This window comes from Condylostylus longicornis, unplaced genomic scaffold, assembly GCF_029603195.1.
Source record: "Condylostylus longicornis isolate FDR11 unplaced genomic scaffold, ASM2960319v2 ptg000018l, whole genome shotgun sequence".
NCBI classification, from domain to species: Eukaryota; Metazoa; Arthropoda; class Insecta; order Diptera; family Dolichopodidae; genus Condylostylus; species Condylostylus longicornis.
Window position 1 is genome coordinate 12,327,911 of NW_026577987.1, and position 21,610 is coordinate 12,349,520.

At 20.8% G+C, this 21,610-nt stretch overlaps 1 protein-coding gene across 16 annotated transcripts in view; it reads left to right on the forward strand.

The window, feature by feature from the left end:
* LOC129606546 (zinc finger protein ZFP2-like) overlaps positions 1 to 21,610 on the forward strand; it is an 83,395-nt gene that overhangs the window by 38,698 nt on the left and 23,087 nt on the right. For 11 of the 16 annotated variants that reach the window (XR_008696767.1, XM_055516927.1, XM_055516925.1 and 8 more), the window contains exons 2-3: positions 10,192 to 10,777; positions 10,845 to 10,934. Coding sequence is in view for 15 of the 16 variants with exons in the window: in XM_055516927.1 (XP_055372902.1) it covers positions 10,337 to 10,777; positions 10,845 to 10,934 (531 nt within the window). In the remaining variant the exon portion in view is untranslated. Of the gene's footprint in view, positions 1 to 10,191; positions 10,778 to 10,844; positions 10,935 to 16,112; positions 16,472 to 20,351; positions 20,695 to 21,610 lie in introns of those variants that run through there. The other 5 variants (XM_055516920.1, XM_055516921.1, XM_055516929.1 and 2 more) reach the window with 5 other exon arrangements.

A 21,610-nucleotide genomic window follows, 5' to 3' on the forward strand; every position in this document is an offset into this window, starting at 1 on the left:
CTGCTTTATACCATATATCGTTTTTTGTATATTTTCTCGTTTAATGTAGTTCGCTTCAAATAAATAAATAATTTATGAAGTTTTGCCGAAACTACCAAACAAGAAATCATTAACATTCTTAACCACTTTTATAGCAAAGTTCTAGATTATAGATACTAGATAGATAACTGTCTAGATTGAAATATGATAAAATTATTTTTGTAGTTTAAATACATCCAATTTAAATATAGAGTTCTGTCTAAATATATGTTCTTACTAAATATATATCACAAATTATTTCCAAAAATTTGATAAAAAATAAAATTACCTGAAATATTTTTTTAAATTATAGTCGCTGGAAATATATTGGCGAATTGATAGATAAACAGACTGAGCAAGAGTACTTAAACGATAACTGAGCAAGAATATATGCAGGCAACATTTCAATTTCATAGTTTTAAATGTAAGCGTTACAATCGGAGCAATAAATTTATAATATCTTATGAACGTACTATACATATATAATATAAAAATATGCAATTATTTTAGATAAATAAAAATCAATTGAATATTAAAATATAATTATAACTATAACGGCTACATCTAATTTTAGTATAATAATTTAGTAAAAAAAAAAAATACAAAAAAAAACTTCAAAACATATGGCAATTAAATACCGGCATTTTATTTGCTTTTATATAACAGAAATCACAATATTAAATACTTATACTAAAATCTATGTCCAATATAATTATATAGAACTGTTATACAGCGTATAACTAAATTTTAAGTTGATTTTTTTTTTACCTTGAATACTTTTAAATTGAAAAATTCTAATACTTACTACCTATGTAGTTTTGTTATTAAATAATTATAATATGATAGACAGACATAACACAATATAGTTATCAGTTTATCTATTTTGAAGTTGATAAACCGATAACTATACTTAATATGTATACTATTTGTATGTTATTACTAAAATACATATTATGTGTTATAACAACTATGATTAAATAGTTATAGTTTATGAGTATAATTATGTATATATTATTATTATTAAAATTAATGAATATTTTCATGTATGTATACGTCATAAATATTTCTATGATATTATGTATGCTATTCGAAAATATCTAGTTAGATATAAATAGTTAAATTTTTATTGAAAATAAAAGTATATTTGAAAATAAAAGTATATTTTGATATTGAAAATGCGATTTATATATATGTATAAGTAAGTACGTATAATTTGACTAATGATGATGAAAAATTAACAAATAGAATTTGATCCTTATTTTGACACAATTGTTTTTTCTTTCTTTTTTTTTTATTATGTTGTATAGTATATTGGAAAATATCAACAAGTTTTATAGAAATAGAGTTGGGAGTTTAGTAAATATGATATTGTTATACTAATATATGACGAAATGATATTATTATTAGTATAACAATATTTCTATTATAATTGCTATTAAAAATTTATGGCATACGTTTAGTTATCAGTAAAATTATTATGAATAATAATATAGTTAAGTAGCATATATGAATTAAAGTATATTAAATTCAATTCATTCATTAAAATTTTGTTAGAGATTCATGGTGTTTTTTTGGAATCCCATTACAAATTATTAGAAAAGTTTATTTTCTGTTAATTCAAAACTTTTCATTATATTCATTAAGGAATTCAGGTCAATCAATTATTTGGGTATTTATTATTCAAGCTGTTTTTATGCTGATTTAATAAAAAAAATACACAAGAAATCTTTGTATATTATCGATTTACCACTTTATTTATTCAATCCCGATATGGATAGCTTAATTTTATCGGGATCTTATGAGAGAAATGCTCTATTTTAAGTTTTAAAAATTTTTAATTATTGTCTAGTTCGCTGTCATTTCGTTTCACTAAACAAAATTTATATCTATATCTGGCGTCCGTCAGGCGACAAAAATCGATTAACTGTCGTTAGGCTAACCAAATTTTTACAAAATTTTTATAAAAGTTATCATATAGACATTATTTAATTTTGGTGCGATTGAAGTATCGAATCGAATAGTTTGCCATAGAGTTTCAAAATGGGTATATCCTAGATACACAATTTTGTTGATAGGTTGTTCTTGTACAAATACATACTGTAACTACTAAAAAATGTAAAAAACAATTAACTTATACCTCAAAAAATTTTTAGTCGTAACATTGGTTATATTTATCTAAAATAAATTAAGTAACAGGACGTTCTATTAAAAGTGTTTCCTGGAACTATTTTTGATTAATTCTAAGTCAAGTGACATAAATTAAGAAAAATAAACTGAAACGAATTTCCTTTATTTACAATTTATTTTTTAAAATTATAACAAATTTAATCAGTAAACGAAAACTTATACTGATATTTAAATATAGTGTATAAAAGCCGACAAAAACACAATAATAAAATAAGAAAAAATTTCATGATAATCTAATCAAAATAAATATTTTTATATATTTTTAAAATTAACTAACAAGTGACCTAAAGTTGATTATTTTTCCTCCATTTTGTATTACAAAAAGAATGTTTTACATATATTATTTTGTAAATTAAAATTAATAATTTTATTAATTTTCTTAGTAATTAAAATTAATTTTATAATTAAAAACCTAAATATCTCTAAGGTCTCTTTGATTGAATTTTGCCATACTTATGATGTTACAAAATAGAAATTTAGTGATTTCTCTTAAATTTCACTTATACATTTTGCACCATATGTGTGATTGTTAAATTAAATTTCTTATCAAATTCTGTAAATTTGTAAAGTAGCTAAATATAGAATGGGAATCAAAATTCGATTCATTAATTTTTTTAATTTTGCTTTTCTGTGCAAAAGAATTACAGTAAATAAAAAACATAACTGTGTATAATATAGTCGTGTGTTTCTAAACACCGATAAAAAAATGGTTTTTTTTATTATCAATTGGTTCTAGTTTTAAGGTGTTCAAAAGTTCTCAACTTAAGTACACAATATTTTAATATGTAAATATAGAGTACACATGTTCTGATAAATGTGAAAAAAAAGCAGGAAAAATTGAAAATTAATGTTAATTAGAACGAAAGATAATAGACATGATCAATTTCTTTACACAAAATAATTACGTAATTATGCTTGATAATTTATTCGCAACTAATTAATTAAAAGTTAAAATTTTCGTGCGTGATAGCACTAATTAAATTTATGAATAAGTAAAACAATAAAATCAATGTGTTATGTGTAAGAATTGTTTCATGACCCTGAAACAAATTCTGGGGGATACGGGAAATCGGTTTATTCTTTGGGATTTGGTTTTATTTGTTAGTCAAAAAATTTTTATATTAAAAATCAAATTTGCAATATTAAATCCAGGGAATTAAATAGATTTCTACATCTTTTTCTATAAATTATTATAGATAACAAAATATTAAAATTTTTACTACTTTGATTTTTTTAATTAGATTCATATTTACTCTTTCAACTTGAATATATTTTTTCATATATACATTTACATATTTCTATAAAATATTCTAGCGATCTTATTATTGCCGATAGCAAGTTTAAATTCCATCCACGTAATTTTATGTTATTAAGATGAAAATTTTTTATCAACTTAATACAGAAAATATTATAATTTTCATGGGATTTTTTTGACCAAAAAAAAATGGGAGATGTAAGATGAGATGATTTTCTATTAAAGAATATACGTAGAGCTTATACATATTTGCTTTAATTAGAAAAATATTACATAAATCAAAAAATAAGAAAATTTTTCTTGGGAATTAAAAATGTGGCTCCGAAATAGATATATATGAATCCTATAGAGGAATATATGAATAAATAATTTAAATAATTTACTAAAACAAGATTTTAATTCAAGTTTATATTTTTTTATTAAACTGATTTTAGTAGAAAATTCAATATGCAGCTAGCTAGCTGCTCAGTTATCATTTGCGGGATTTTGCGAAAATTTTGCATATTTTGCGGGATTTATAATGCGATTATAGTTAGATATAACATAAACAAATTAAGAGTCCCATAAAGTATGCAATATTTTTAAAATATCTTTAAATAAGAATAGCTATTCCCTTCTATTTTTTGAAATACCGTGTTAATTCAGATACAAATAATATTCATTTTTCATGGTAAAATTATATCTTAAAAGTATTAAAAGCCAGAAAATCGGTAATAATAATTACACCTAAAGGGCATTTATTTGGTAAACTAGTAAAATTTTTGAAAAAATTAATTATTTTATTATTAGATAGCTATTCAAGCAATTTACTTCTTTAATAAAATAATGAACCCAATACTAAATATATTTATCCTTTAAAAGATTCATAGTTACATAATGTGCAGAATTGAATATACAATTTTTTTTTCTATTTACAATAATATTATTTTGATTTAAATTGTATGAATTATGTTCTACGGTGTCCTAGTATAATTTTTTGTGGAAACTTATATTTTAATATATGATATGGGATTGAAAAAAATTCATACCCTTGTAGCTATTTAGAATAAATTGCTATCAAGTTAATTTAAAATTATTATTCTAGATTCATAATTAATATTCAAATTTTATTAAGGATATTTTCTTTAAGTAGTATTAATGTTTGAATTCGGCTTTTGAATGCAATTCAAAAAATTAAAATTTTAATTGAATTCAACAATTTAAGTCCATGTTCTAGATTGAATTTTAAAAAGTGTCTTCATAATGCAGTATAGTATTAAAAATTACCCTATACTGAAAAAGACATAAAAATATAATAATATTATAGAAATATTAATCAATCCGGAACTCTTGTATATTTGGTAGTTAGCATAGTAATAGGAATTTGATAACTAATTATATTTTGTTTTCTTTTCTTTATTTACAATAATAAATTCAATAATTTATTATCTGTAATGTTGTTATCTATATCTCATTATAAGAGATAACAATTTAAATATATAAGTTAATTATAAAAATATAGTTGTATATGTATAAGAATTTGTATATACCTTTGTATGTACACATATTTTTATATTTCTTAATCTATAATAAAAAAATATTTTTATTTATTTGTTTATTTCTTTTTTCATTTCTTTTTTATTGTTTTTATTTTAGATTCTAATAATAAATCTGGTATAAATACAAAAAAAAAATTTCATTACATTTTTTCTATTAATGTATGAGAGCATATTATAAAGTAGACATAGTTTTAGTTTTATTTTTCTTATTCTTCTTCTTCTTATATTTTCCTATATCATGCAATAATCTAAACACAATTTGTATATACAAGTATAATATGTTATATGTGCATATAAGTAGTAATATAATATACATATATAATATGTGTACATGGTTATATATATACATTAAATGATATTTATATTTTTAGATTTTCATATTATAAATTTATATTAAACTGTATACAATGTATATATATGTATATTGTGTGTTTTTCAATTTAATTTAGTAGTAATATTGATATACATAATTTACTATATATATAAGGTATATAATATATAAAGATAACATTTACTTGCATTATTATATTGTGGTGTATATTATATTATTTGTGGTGTATATTATTGAACATTTATAGACACCACATATAATAATAATAAAAAAAAAGAAAAGATTATTTAGGAAGAAAAAAAAAAATATGCGACAATCATGTAAAATATTTTTTTTTTCTTTGCGTTTTTTATTTTTTCATTTTCTATTTGTTTTGTTTTGCTTCTTTTTTCTTATAATTTCGTTTTTATAAATATAATAATATTATATATGCATGGAAATAACACAAAAATAACGGCATATATGAATGAAATAATAATAATAATATAAAATACAAAAATATATAAAAATGTTATAATAAAAAAAAAAATAGCAAAAGAAGAAAAAAAATTGTCTGCTTTTACTTCTTGTTATAAAAATTAAATTTTTTTTTAATACTTTGTAGAAATTTATACATTTTTACGAAAAAAAAAAACATATGAACATATTATATGTGCTCATATGAATATATATACATATATATGTATATTTTCTGTACGTTCATAAATATGGAGATATGCACAATCACATATTATTATTTTATATTTACATATTCTTACATACATACATATATACATATATAAATTTTATACTATTTAGTCGGGTTTTTTATTATTATTATTGTTTTTAAATATGCCATTGCATGTAGCGAGTATATATATATACGTATTAGCATATAAGGAAGATATATTAGTGTTTACGTATGTATATTATTTAAAATACAATATACAAAAACTTATATATTCGAATATATATGAATGTTAAATAAAAAAAAATTGTTATACGATGAACAAAAAATAGCAGCTAACAAGAAAAGAATAATAAAAAAATTATAAAAACAAACATAATATACGATATAAAAAAAAAAACGTTGATGACGACGATGACGTAGACGTTAACAATAATATATTTACATGTACATATTGATATTAATATGTACGTATTATTATTATTATTATATTTTGATATATAATTATAAAATATGTATGTATGTACTAATATACCGTTATTATTATTATATTTTATTATATTTTTTTTTCTGCTTCTTCTTCTACTTCTTTTGACTTATTTCATATTAATATGTACATACATATAGACACTTACATATGTAGGAATATATGTATATAAAAAATATTATAAACATAATAATTGTATGTAAGGTCAACATTAATGTTCTTGAGTCTGGTCGTGAATTTGTTGATTTTTATAAAAAAAAAATTATTTTTTTTTTTGCTTATATTTAATTTTTTCTTGTTTTGATTTTGTTTGAATTTTTTTTTTCAGTATTTTTATAATGAGAAATAAAAAAATGTTTATATACATATATACAGATATGCATATGATATAAGAAGATATGTTTACATTTATAAGAACATTATTTTATACTCATTGCACATTTATATGTACATACATACATGCAATTTATTGTAATTGATTTACATTATACATATATGTATGTATAACATAATATTGTGTATAATATGTTAACAAAATGTACACATATTATTATACATTAAGATAATAATATGTACACATGTCTATATATACATGTACATATTATTATATTCGAATATCTTATACGTATATATATATAATATAAATTTAATATGTGAATATGTTACATAAATATATATATGTACATACACATTATGTGCACATGTAAATATATTGTGAATTTTTTTTAAGAAAAAAAAAAAAAGCATAGCTACTAATTTTTTTTTTTGTTTTGTATTTAAAATTATAATGGAAGAGGGGTAGGCGAGACATGAAATGACAAGAGGGGAGAACTAAAAGGAATGAATATACGGTTTTCGTTTTGTTTATAAATTTTTTTTTCTACTTTTCCGTTTTGGTTTTTTCTTTATTTTTCTCTTACATTTTTTTTATTTTCAGTTTTCAATTTTCTTCTTCTTCTTTTAGTTGTTGTTGTTGTCTTTATAATGTGCATATAAATTTTATAACATGGTACTTATTATGCATACCCATATATTATATACCCATATGGATATATGTATGTATGTATGTAGATATGTTGTACTTTTATGCATATTTATGAAGAATATTATATTTTATATTTTTTTTTTCTGTGCCTTTCGTTTATATAGTTTGGTGCTACTGTTGGTATCGTTTATTATTGTTGTTTTTTTTTTATTGTTTGTAGTTGTTATAATTTTTATTATTATTTATTATTATTATTATAGTGTCTCTTGTGCAAAAGAAGTATAGAGAAGAAAAAAAAAACAATAAATGAGACAAACAAAACATTGTGCTGTTTCTTTTTTTTCTCACCTGAATGTGTAGTTTTCCTTATATTTAATATATGCGTTGTTTTGTTGCTGTTTTCTATTTTTGTTATTGTTATATTTTTTTTATAAACCATATTTTATAATATTCATTTGAACATTGCATATACCTACATACATATATATGAAGTTCATTTATGAAAGTTCTACTTTGGTGCAATATGATGTATAGGGGTACATACATATGTACACGTACATATGATATGTTTGTACACATACGAGTAGTAGTTGTTGTGATATGTGAGAATGTCATTTATATATTTGTTGTATTTAAAATAATATTCCTTGTTTTTTGCATTTTTCTATTCCAGTTTTTTTCCCATTTTTGTTTATTTTTTTTTGTGATGCATTTTTATTTTTTTGTTTTAGTGAAATTTACACTGCTTTTCTTAATGCATCAATCAACTTTTAGTCTAGATGATTATAAGGATATGAATAATGTAGACTGATTTTAATATATGTACATAGTAGATGTCTGTATGCATATAATATGGAATGTTGTCATATATAATATATCTATATAAATTGTACATGTATGTGCATGATGTCTCATATATGTGCTCTTATATTGTAGACGTACCTAAATATTATTTGTTTTTATTATTCTTGCATATTATAATCTCTATACAATATTTTATCTACTTATTATTATGTAAGTATGTATGTATGTATATTAAAAATAATATGCAGACAAGTTTAAGTTCAATGTAATTTGTATTTTATATTTTTTTTGTTGTTTTTTTTTCTATTTTTGTCTTGTTTTTTTTTGCATTTTGTTATATTCTCTTTTAGATAAGACACTAATTATATGTGCATATTTTTTGAGTGCACTTATTATATATTCATAGACATGTTCATAAAACATATACACATAATACATATATATATGCATGCAATTATGAAGGTTATGTATACATTTTATATAATATTTATATATATATGTAAAAAGTATATTATAATTTTTATGACATTCAGGGAATATTTTCATTTGTGACTGATATGTGCTGCATTTGTTTTGTTTTTTTTTGTTTTTAGTTCTCATTTTATCTTTAATTGGGGATAAATTTTGATTTTTTGCTGATTTTTTTTTATTAATATATTATTTATTAGAAAATATAGACGTTTTTATTTAGTTTTAGAAAATATAAAAGGAGGTAGCTACACATACTGTATAAACTTTAAATCATGTTATATTTGTGGATTGTCTATATATATTTTGAAATAAAATAATAATTATAATAATAAATAACTAATTGTAAATATTGTATAATAAAGAAAAATATATATAAACACGTTATACGAGTATTAAAATTTAAATAAATAAAGCAGAAAAAGCTGAAAATTCATAATATTTCATTTATTAATTTAAAGTTTTTAAAAATATTATTGGTTATTTGACTACAATGAGTAGTAAATCTTGATATAGATGAAATCTTTTTTAAACTTTTATACAATTAATAGTTATAGATTAAGATGATTTGTATACGAATTACGTATGTGAATCTTAAAGTAGTCATAATTGCTTTTTTTTAGAAAATTAATAAATAAAATACAAGCGTTTTTTATCTGAGTGTATGCAATGTTTATTTTGTTATTACAATTTTATTTTTCATTTAAATGAATTTTAAATTGTAAGTTTTCAACTTTACACCATTAGTCGTAAATGTATGAAAATTATAGTTTAATTTAATTTTTTCAGCACCCATAAATATGCAATTAATTTTAAAAAAAAAATCCCCATAAATATGCAATATATGGAATAATATTGAATTATTAGAATACCTAGTTCTTAATTACAACCATGAACTGAAATAACGTGTGAAATAATGTGTTAATTAAACCTCGTTATTTTTATATTTTCTATAATTTGATAGGTAGCTTTTTAACATAAAATTTTAATTTTATTTATAAAAATCTCGATTAAATTAAATTTCAAATAACTTAGACTTAAAAATGAAGTATAATTAAATGTAAAAATTTTAAAATCTTGTGGAGTAAACGCTGTCACAGAAATGAATTTTGAAATTCATTTACGAGAGATATTAATTGAATACGAGACATTTTAATTGAATTTTTAACAGTTACATAACAGCATTTAAGAACTTCTAAAACAAGTTCTAGAAGACTCTTTAGACTATAAATCTAGGAAACTATCTTGCTAGTGATTTTCTAACAGAATTGGATGTTTAATTTGAGAAATGTTTTCAATTTTTCTTCCACCTTTCTTCCACCATTACATTTGCTGAAATATTGTGATTATGCATTAGACATTAATATTGTTTGTAAACCTAATATACTTAACTTATAAATACTAGAATTTCACTTAATTTTAATTTATTTCTCTTATATTTTTATTTACAGATTCTTACGATATTTAATATGTAACACGCTATCACTTTCAAGCATCATTGAAATCTAAAAAAAAAAGAAATCAAACTGTAAAAAAATTGAAGAGAAAAGATTGTTCTATTTATAAAATAAGAAAAAAACATAAAAAATTTTAAACATGAGTTTCCCAGCACATTGGGGTGTCGGGCGTATGCCTGTTCCACCAACAAGTGATATATTGGCAACTATAAGTATGTTCGAACAACAAATAAAGTCTGAGCCAATGGCATTTTATGCACCACCGCCACCAAATATGGTACAACAAGTAAGACCACCAGATCCACAAATAACGACAGTAGCTGCAACACCACAACAACAAGCAGTACAACAACAGACAGCACAACAACAAGCAGCAGCTGCAGCAGCGGCAGCAGCACAGCAACAGGCAGCAGCAGCAGCACAACAACAGCATTCAACTACAGCAGCTGGCCATCAGCAAGGACAAGCAGGTCAACAGGCGACATCACAAACGGCACAAACAAATCAACATCAACAGTCGGTAATTACAATGATCGATAATAAAAATAATGTCATCCACCCACAAATACTGATCGTAAGAGTATGAACGCTAAAAATACTTGGAATTAATTTATGATTTTTCTTTGGATCTTTTTTTAATGTTTCAGAATGCTGCCACTTCAGGAATAGATATACGTGAAGTACGTGAATGGAGGGCAAGAATAAACGATGTACAAGATCCACAACAATCTGATGAGGTTAGTTATATTTTTCTGTTAATTTCATATTTTAGAAAACAAAATCAAAGATTTAATTGTAAGTGTGACCAAAATAGAATTTTAAGTTATTGATTTATAGATTTAAATGAGCCTTAATGTTTCTGCAATAACTCTTCAAATTTTATTTTCAAAAATGAATGTCAAATATGTTGTAAACTAAGTAAGATTTTTTATGAAAATCTTCAAATATACATGCCAAAGAGTTTAAAACAGGAGCATTCAGTAGAATAAAGCAAGCCAATTTAAAAAAAATAACTTGTTAATTTCCAGTCAACTTCACAACATTGCACTTATATATTAGTATTTTTAAATTTTAATTTTGCTGTAACAGTTTATATAAATTGCTCCGTAAAGTATGCAATTTTTATACTGGCTTATATATATAAAGCATATTTAATTCGTCTCCACTTGCGCCTTGAAGGAAATATTTGCAACTTCGCAAGATATGTAAATTTTTGTTTAGAAACAATTTCTAATTCGATCTTTATATGTCTGTCCATCCATCTGCTGCTGAAATGCTTTGAAATTTTGCACCTATACATATTTTTATTGCACGCTGACAGGTGTTGAAAATGAGCCCCGCTCGTACTTTACGTACAGTTCGACAACTTTTTTTTTAATATTGAATTAGCCGCCTTCTTTAAGTTAACTTAAAGAAGGCGGATACTTCTGCAAAAGACTATTGTGCTACCTTATCTTATATTATGTTTAACAAATTTTAGTCAATAATTCTTATGAATTAACTAGCCATAAATATTATATCAACTATGTTAAATAATTTTCGGTTCATTTTAACTAAATAGGCTTATTTTCAGACTAATAGTTATAGAATTGATAATCGGTTCATTAATCCATTTTTCTAAGTTATCCATTTTTCTATTGATCGATTTCTCTTATAATGTACTCCTATAATATTTCTGAAATATTTTTGTAATTCTGTTTCATCCTATATTGAATATAATAAGGGAGGTATTGTGATGGGCACCAAATTTGACATGTAAATTTTCTTTTAAAATCTGCGTTTTTCTGTGATAGAGAAAAGTAAATAAACTGTGTTACTGTCGGCCTATTTTATTATTTATCCGTATATTTGTCCGAAGTGCCACTGTAGCTTTGATTAGCGCCGAATTAAAAAATTTGGTAATTTTTCAAACAACAACAATAATTCATTTGAATTTAGGTCCGATATTAAATTTTTTACTACATCTTAGGATGATATAGTAACGTAGAAAAGAATTCATAACGTCATGAGTCCTAACATTTCGAATTTTCTTAGTAATAAATACTAAAATATAGCTGAAAGAAAATTAATTTTGAATTTCGTTCCGAACAATTTCGAATGGGTTGAATTTTACGATTTCTTTTTTTTTTTATGGGAAATTGTTGAAATAAGAATGAAATTGCTTTAAGCTTAATTCATATTTTGATATTCTGTGATGTTAATCTAATAAAAAAGTTTTAAGTCTAAAAATTGAAAAATTTTTTTAATGTTACATAAAATGATCAAATTGTTATAGATTCCAATGTTCAAGTTTCTACAAAATTTACTTTACAAACTGCTTTAAACGAAACCCCTTATAATATTGCACTACAATTTTTTCTTTTTCATCCATATTATATTACCCTTATTGTTTATTTTTTTTATTTAAAGTAATTTTTTTTTTATTTTCCTTTAGCACCCTTTTTGTGCAGTACTTTTTATTATAATTTTTTTAATAAATTGTTATTGTTTCCTCTTATAATATAATGTATAGCTACATTATATTATTCATATGTAATATACTTACACACAAGTGTTTATTGTGTTATCGCACCTTAATCAAACAAAACGCATATTATATATATATATATATATCTCATTCATGTATATTGCCAAACATTAAATATATTCATATAAGTTACATATCTCAAGGCTTAATAAACTCAAGGTCAGTTAGTTATAAAGTGTAAAAAAAAGAAAAGAAAAATAAGAAATAAATAAAATAGAAAAATTCCATTATCGCACCCTTTTTTTTTTTTTAAAGAAAACATAATTGAATGAAAATCAAAAACAACCCAAGCTCAACAACATTTTTTTTTTAAATACAAAAGAACAACAAACAACATAAGAAAGAATCATGAAATATTCAAGAAAGTAAAAAAAAAAATAAGAGAAAAAAAAGGAAAATGTAAACATAAACAAAAATTTTACACGCATACAAGTTGTGTTTTATGCATAAAAAACAGAAATTAAAACAACAACAACAATAACATAAATGTGTGCGTAAAATTTAACTAGTAGGTACGGAAATCGATTTCCTTGATTTTTTGAAAAAGAAAAACCAAGGAAATGAAAAAAGTGTTGAAGTAATTTTTAGTAAATACTTTGATCATCCTCTGGCAATCCTAAAATTACATTATGGGAAAAAAATTTCATATTTTTTTTCCTTGTTGTTTTTTTTTTTGCCATTTTGTTGTGAATTTTTTTGTTCTTTTTAAAAGCTCCTCCTACATAATGCAAATTTCAAAGCCAAAGCATCATTTTTCGTAAATTTTCTTTTTTTTTCTTCTGACTTTTTATGATTTTTATTATTTTTTCTATATATACATGTAATATGTTTATGCTTTCCTTTATTTTTTTTTTGTTTAATAATAATTTCATTTTTATTTTTTTTTTTCCTGTGTTACTTATTTTATTGTATAATGTAATGAAACATTTACTACCGTACAACCAACAACAACAACATAGCAATACAAAAAAGAACTATAACAGCAAATAAGTAACAACAAAATATTTCATGTATATACACAATATTTTATATAATATTTACATATTGTGTGTGTGTATATGAATCGAAAATAGAAAATCATTTTCCACGTATATTATTATACATTCACAACATTAAATAAACATCCATACATTTTCAAAATTCTGTAATAGAATACACACATATATGAAAAGTAAGAAAAAGAGTGAAAATTAACTTTTAGGGTAAAAGGAAGATTACTGTGTCCTAAAAATTAATTTATTTAATATGTTGAAAGGAGACAGAAATATATGTAACGCATATTTTATGTATACACGTATTACTTATACCTATACTATTATAATATTTAATATTACTGTAAATTCGCACGTATACTATATACATATACAGAAAAATAATTTATACACGTATACAATGAAAATCACACCAACCTTTTTCTATAATATTCTTTATAATAAACGGTATATATATACAATAATTAAATATTCAACAAAATGAATATGAAAATTTACACAAATTATACTTATACATATGTATACATGAAAAATAAATACATGATATATAATAACATAATATATATATATAAATAAACTTAACACATACCAGCAAAAAATAAAAATTATAATGAAAAAGAAAGAAATTAAATCATACATATATATATATAGAAAATAGAAAATTCAGCTATATTATAGACAGTAAGCTACAAACAAAACATACTTGTATGATTTCTTTATACATTATAGTATATACACACATTTATAAAATAACATTAACTTCAAAGTATTTTTTACTGAACGGTTATGAACAGCTAAAACGCGCACACACAATTTAATATACACATTAATAAATTACAATAAACCAGGCAATATAACAACATACACCTATACTATTCATTATTTTTCACAATTCAAATGGGATATATGAATAACTTACACATCTATACACATAATATGTATGTTTGTGTATGTACATATATACGCGTAGTTTTAATCTCATATACACACAGTATTTTGTGTAATATTGTAAAGAAATTATTATGGTGTCAAAGTAATGTAGACAATTTAAACGCAAAAAAAAAGAAAAAAAAAAAACAAAAAATATGAAACAGGAGAAGAAAAAATGAAAGGGAATAAAATAAGTACACAGAAAAAAAAACAACAACAAAATCACAAAAATATTACAAGAAAGGAAAAAAAAAACGGATTTTCCTCTATTTTTTATTTTATTTTTTTCTGATTTTTCATTCTGTTTTCCTTTTTTTGTTTTTGTTTTTCGTATTTACTTTACAATTTTAAATTTTTTATTGTTTTTGTTGCTTTTGGTTTTTTCTCAATGTTTAAAACATTCCTTTTTTTTTTAATTTGTATATTCGTCATACACACACAAACGTGTATATACAATTTTATTTCTCATATCTTTATATCTCTTTCTAATTTACCATGAAAATTTTTGCTGCTGCTCTTGTACATTTTGTATACCACTATAATATAGGAACAGAGAAAAACTATACACAAAATATGAAAACATAAAAAAGAAAACAATTAAAAAAAAAAAGAATAAAAAAAAAATAAATTTATATATATATATGTGTATGCATAGCAAAATATAAAATAAAAAAAAAAATAGGGAAAAATTAATAAAGAAAAATAGCAAAACAAAACGAAGAAAAAAAAACAGATAATTTTTTTTTTTTTTTTACTTTGAATGAAACAAAATGGAATTTTCAATATAAAATGAAACTGGTTGAAAAAAAAAACTGTATTTTTTTGCTTAAAATGGCGCATGCGCCATTTAGAAAAAAAATTTTAGATTTTTTTTTATTTTTACGTTTTTTTTTTTTTGGTTTGTTATTATTTTTATAATTTTTATTTTTTTTTTCTTTCGTATTATATTATTTTCGTTTCGTTTTTTTTTTCTTATTCGAAAAATTTTTCTATCCCGTTTTTCCATACAAAAATATTTTTCAATCGAACAACCATGTGAACAAAAACAAGAAGTGAAAAATTTTTATTTGGGTTTTTCTCTGATTCTATATTATACAAGTATAATTATAGTTGTATTAACAAAATAAATATATATATATATATATATATACCAAAATATATATTTAAAAATTAATATATAATTATTTATAATATATTTAAAATTATTAGAAAAAAAAAGAAATGAAAATGTTAAAATATGTTTATATAAAACTGAAACAAAAAAAACAAATATTAAAAATTAATTTTAATTAAAAAAAAAAATTTAAATTTAATTTTTTTTTAAGAAAACAATAAAATTATAATTCTAAACATACAAAAAAAAATATATATAAAAAAAAACATAAAAAAAGTTTATTAAAAATTTATAATATTGGAAATTTCTTCTACTATTTGGAAAAAAATAACAAAAAACAACAACAACTGACAAAACAAAAAAGCAACTAAAAAAAAAAATATGATAAAAATCAATGTAAACACTGTTTGAATGCTTATATTTTGTTATACAAAAAAACAAACCAATATAAAAAATATGTGAAAAATTATTAAAAAATTAAAAAACAAAAAAAAAATTGCATATTTTATAAAAGCCTTAATTTAAAAAACAAAATACACACAACAAGGGAAAACAAAAATTAAAGTTTAATTGAAAATTAATAAAAGTGTTTAAAAAAAAAAAATACAAAAACTCAAAAAAGAAAAGTAAAAAACGAACATGTCTATTCAAGAAAGTAATTTGGTGCAAAAGTGCATCGTCGATAATAATATTGTGTATTTTCTTAAAACGGTAGTTATTCAATTCTATTATTCTTTTTTTCATTAATTACAACAAAAAATATAAATATATATTTTTATTACTTAATATTTAAGTTAAATATTCATATATTGCTCTATATACATAATATTATATATATATATGCATAAATATACATGTACACGAATATATTATATGTACACATATACAAACATGTTTTTTTTTGGTAATTTTTTTCTTTATACTATATTTAATTTTAATAATAATTATTATTAAATAAAAAATATTTTAAATTATTCAAATTTCACTATACTTTAAGATATTAAAGTGAAAATAAATTATAATATATTATAAAAACAAGAAAAATGCAAAATGAAAACAAAATAAAAATTATAATATAGCAAAGTAATGAAAAAAAAAAAAAGAAAATCTGTGCATATATTTAGGCGCTGACGTTATTCTTCTCTGTGTTAGGGAAAATATTATTATTTTGACCTGTTTTAAAAGGAAAATATTCATAAAAAAGAAAATAAAGAAAAAAAAAAACGAAATAAAATAAGAAAATAAAAAAAAAAAGGAAAATAATAACAACAACAAAAATTTATTTATTTTCTACACAAATTTACACAAAATTTACATTCTTATTATGCTTTTATATTGTTCTTGGAATTCTGTTATTATTAATGCTTTTTTTCTTTCTTGTTTTTCTATTTTTTTTTTATTCTCATTATGTTTTGTTTTTTTTTTTGTTTTTCTTTTTTCCTTTCTTTGCTCTTTTATGATATGTTTGGTTGTAGAAAAATTCAGTTACTATGCATAAAACGATTTTTTTTTTTGTTTTTATTTTTAATGCTGTTATATTTATTCTATTTTATATTATATAAATACTTTGTAATATTTTTTGTTTGTAGTATGAGAGATTGTTGGTCTATTCTATAATGAATTTGTGTTTTAAGAGAGAGTTTGTTATTTTGACGAGAAATATGTTTATGTTTTTTTGAAAAAAAAACAATATAACAAATTGTATAGTAGTCGTATATGATAATAAAAATTTATTTGATAACATAAAAAAGGACAGTCTGTCCATTTTTTTAGAAAAACAAAAAACAAATGTTTTCCTCTTTTAAATAATATCGTATAGACATAAATATTTTATGTATACTTTAAAATATATATATATATATATATGTATATATTATTGTATTTTAATATGAGATAGATTTTGCAAATTTCTTATTAAATGTTTTGGCAACAATTTAAGAATTAAGAAAAGAAATTTAAGATATAGGGTTGTTATGTTTACATTTTAATATAATATTTAAATGAATATCATATTTACATTATATACATATATAATTATAATATAAATATGAAATGACTATATAAAATTTTTATATGTAAATTTTTTTTTATTTAAATCAAATCTTATTTTTCAAATTATAGATTTTACTATTTTGATCAAGATTTATTTCTTATTGAAAATTAAAAAATCAATTGAATAAAAATTTTATTGATAAAAATTTTATTTGATAAATGAAAAAAAATTTCTTTATGAGCTAAGAGAAATTAAAAAGTGCTCATTTCACAATAAAATTTATATGAATGAATTTATTAACAAAATTTTTTAATACAATTAATTTTTAATATTTAGTAAAATATCGTTGTTTTAATTATTTATTAAAAATTAATTTTATTTTTGATAAAAATCCATAAAATCTTTAAATTATAATTAAAAAAATATGAGTAATTCCATTTATAACGCGACAATAAATTGTAAAAGTTCAATGGACTTAATTTCATAATTCAAATTTTAATATAAGCCCCATAAAATTTTCATTTTCAGTATAACTAATAGTATTATTAAATATTTAAATTTGTTTATTGCAAATATTATAACAGTTTTCATTAAATTATAATAAAATGATCATAGTTTAACATAAATAACAAAATTCTCATATACATACTAAAATATCATAATACAAGGTTTTTTACCATAGTACAATTAAAAACGAATCAAAATAAAAACAATCCTTGGAATTTGTGAATGTCATTACTTTCAAAAAAGGCATCGTCTATGTATAATAGAAACAAAAATTTATCCCAAACTCTATGACTATAGAAAGTTGTAACACATACAATGTAATACAAAAATATGTATACAAAAAAAAAGATAGGAAAAAAAAGGTTTTTCCCCTTTATTCAAATAAAAAAAAAAAAAATGTTAAATTTTTTTTTTGTTTATTTTTTCATTCAGCCATAAAATATGCTGAATTCAGCTTTTTTTTTTGCAGAATATATTAATTTTGTTATAAAATAAATTTTATATTTTATAACTGCCTGTTCTAAATGTGCGTACACACATATATGTATATGTATTTTTCAAATAAAGGAATATAAGCTTTAGTTGTAATCAAATACATATGTAGATATATATATATGTGTATATATATAGGTATTTTGTCTAATCGCTTGTATTGCTTAGTAACTCTTAACAAAACTAAAAATTTAAACAAAAAATACCTAATATACTATGTACACTTAAGTGTTATACAAGTATATATATATTGTTAGCATATAATATATAGTTAACATAGAAATTAAATAACAAAATATTGAGATTGGGATATTTGTTTTGAAAACAATGTACGCCATCTGTTTTTGAAAAATATTGTTGTAAAAACCACCTAAAAATATATAGGCGAAAGCGATATTACAAAGTAATGCACTTCACAGTAATCAATGAAAGTCATGAAAATTATTTTTTTTCCTATATATATTAAATTTATTTTAGTTTTTTTTTTTATATTTTCGGGAAGAAAAAAAAATAAAAAATGAAGGGATATAAATCCTTATACTAATATAAACGTTATTTTGTTATGTGTACATATATTATATTCATATGTATATATAGGTGTATATATATTATATATAAAAATTCAATTTATTGCTTCTATATTAAGCACACATAGTGTCTACATATATACATTTATTTATTTTGTTATTTTATGTATATATGATTTAATACAGTAAATTACATATAGAAGTATATGAATATATTATTATTATACGTTGTGTACATGTATGTATATATTTAGAATTAAAAAAAAAAACAAAAAAAAAAAAAAAAAGAAGTAAAATATAAAAATAAAAATTATATAAAAATATAAAATATAATTACCGTTTTTCTGTTATGTATATAAAAAAATTGTTTTTTTTTTTTTGTTTTATTATTATCCTCACATAAGGATATAACGACAGGATATGTGAAAAATTATATATATATATATGTTCAGATATTTTTATATGTATATAATATTAAATAAATTTTGTATTAGTTTGTATTTTTTATGGGTATTTTTTTTTTAATTAAAGGGAATTAAAGTCGCTATTGTTTGTTATTTTATAGCTTTGAAATATTACTTATATATACACATATCTATATTTATACATACATATATACACTTATATATATACTTTACTGTATGTAATGATATTACATTGCAAAAATTACATATAGTTGTTAATTTTTTTTTCCTTGTTTTCTTTTATTATTATTATTATTATTTTTACTTTTTATCCTGGTGTAATGCTTATAATATATACACACGCCCAAGGCAAATACTATGGAATATATATACAAAAAAAAAAAAAAACTTTTTTTTTATTATTTGTTGTTTTTATGGAAAAAAAAAAGTTTTTTTTTTTGTTTTGTTCTCTCTCTCTCTTATTCATTCGTTTACTTAAATTCTTTCTCTCTCTCTTTCTAATGTAATTACTGTGAAAAAAAATAATAAAACAAAATTTCGTTATATGTGATAAAACAAAATTAAATGTAATAAGTGTAAATGGTCCTACGTACGGGTTCTGAAGTTTTTTATTTTAAAATTTTTCCTATTAAAATTCACTCTTTTTTTAACTGTGCAGTAACAGAGAAGAAAATACTATATATATATATAAACATATTATATATTTCGCGTCTATAAATAATAATTTTGTTTTAAGAAAAAAAAAAATAATTAATTTTTTAAAAAATATTAAAAAGGGAAAAAATTAAACTATTAAAATTCTGAAAATAAATTTTTAATAATTACATAACCAAAAAAAAAAAATTTAATTCTCATAAAAAACAAAAACAGAAAAGTAATTAAAAGTAATTTTTCATATATAAAATTTAAAAAGTAATAAATTTGCAAAAAAATAAAAAATAAAAAATAAAAATTCAAAACGAATAAAAAATGATACGAATAATTACGACGGTAACACTAATTTTAACTTATTTAACAACTTTATTTTAAAATTTCCTTTCTTTTAATTTTTTTTAAATGGTAGTTAACTGTTATGTTTATGTACATTGAGAAAAATATTCGTTAAAATATTTTGAATACTTTTTTGATATAACTGAAATAATTCTAATGAGAGATATGGAAGAAAGATGATTACACGGATAACAATCAGATTATTTCCTATATAAATGCGATAATTACAATTTTATATACAAAAAATTTGTATTACAAAAAAAAAAGTTAAAATTTTAATTCCTTAAAGTGTATTTATTTCAAAAATGGTTATATATGAATAAAAAAATGAAAATGTTTGACATTTTCCTCAATTTATACTTTTTCTATAACAAATTTTTTCCTTAAATTTTCTATGTGTATAACAGTTTTTTTTTGCTTCTATGTTCTTTTCATACATTAAGACAAATTTATCTGCAGTATAATATTTTTATATAATAACATTTGTATTTGTACTCGTATGTATGTATGTATATTTATACTACTATATTCATTTTACAAGACAGAACAAAAAAAATTAGTATACCTGTATATTAATCAAATAATTTAACTGAAAAAATGATAATTTGCATATTTACAGGCATTTTGAATAAAATAAAAGTAAAAGAAAATAAAATATAAAAAAAAAACAAATCGGTAACACTATATAAATCTATAATAATAATAATAATAATAATTTTTCTGAATATACACACATACACATATTTCATATAATATTTCTTATTTGTATAAAATATACAAGTGTATATACAAAATTATATGTAAAAAAAAATTATGTTGTATAGCTAGCTATCATTTATGTATGTTTAAAAGCGCATGCTTTTTATTTTCAAAAATTCTTTTGAAATGAAAAAAAAAAATTAACTTTCACACATAT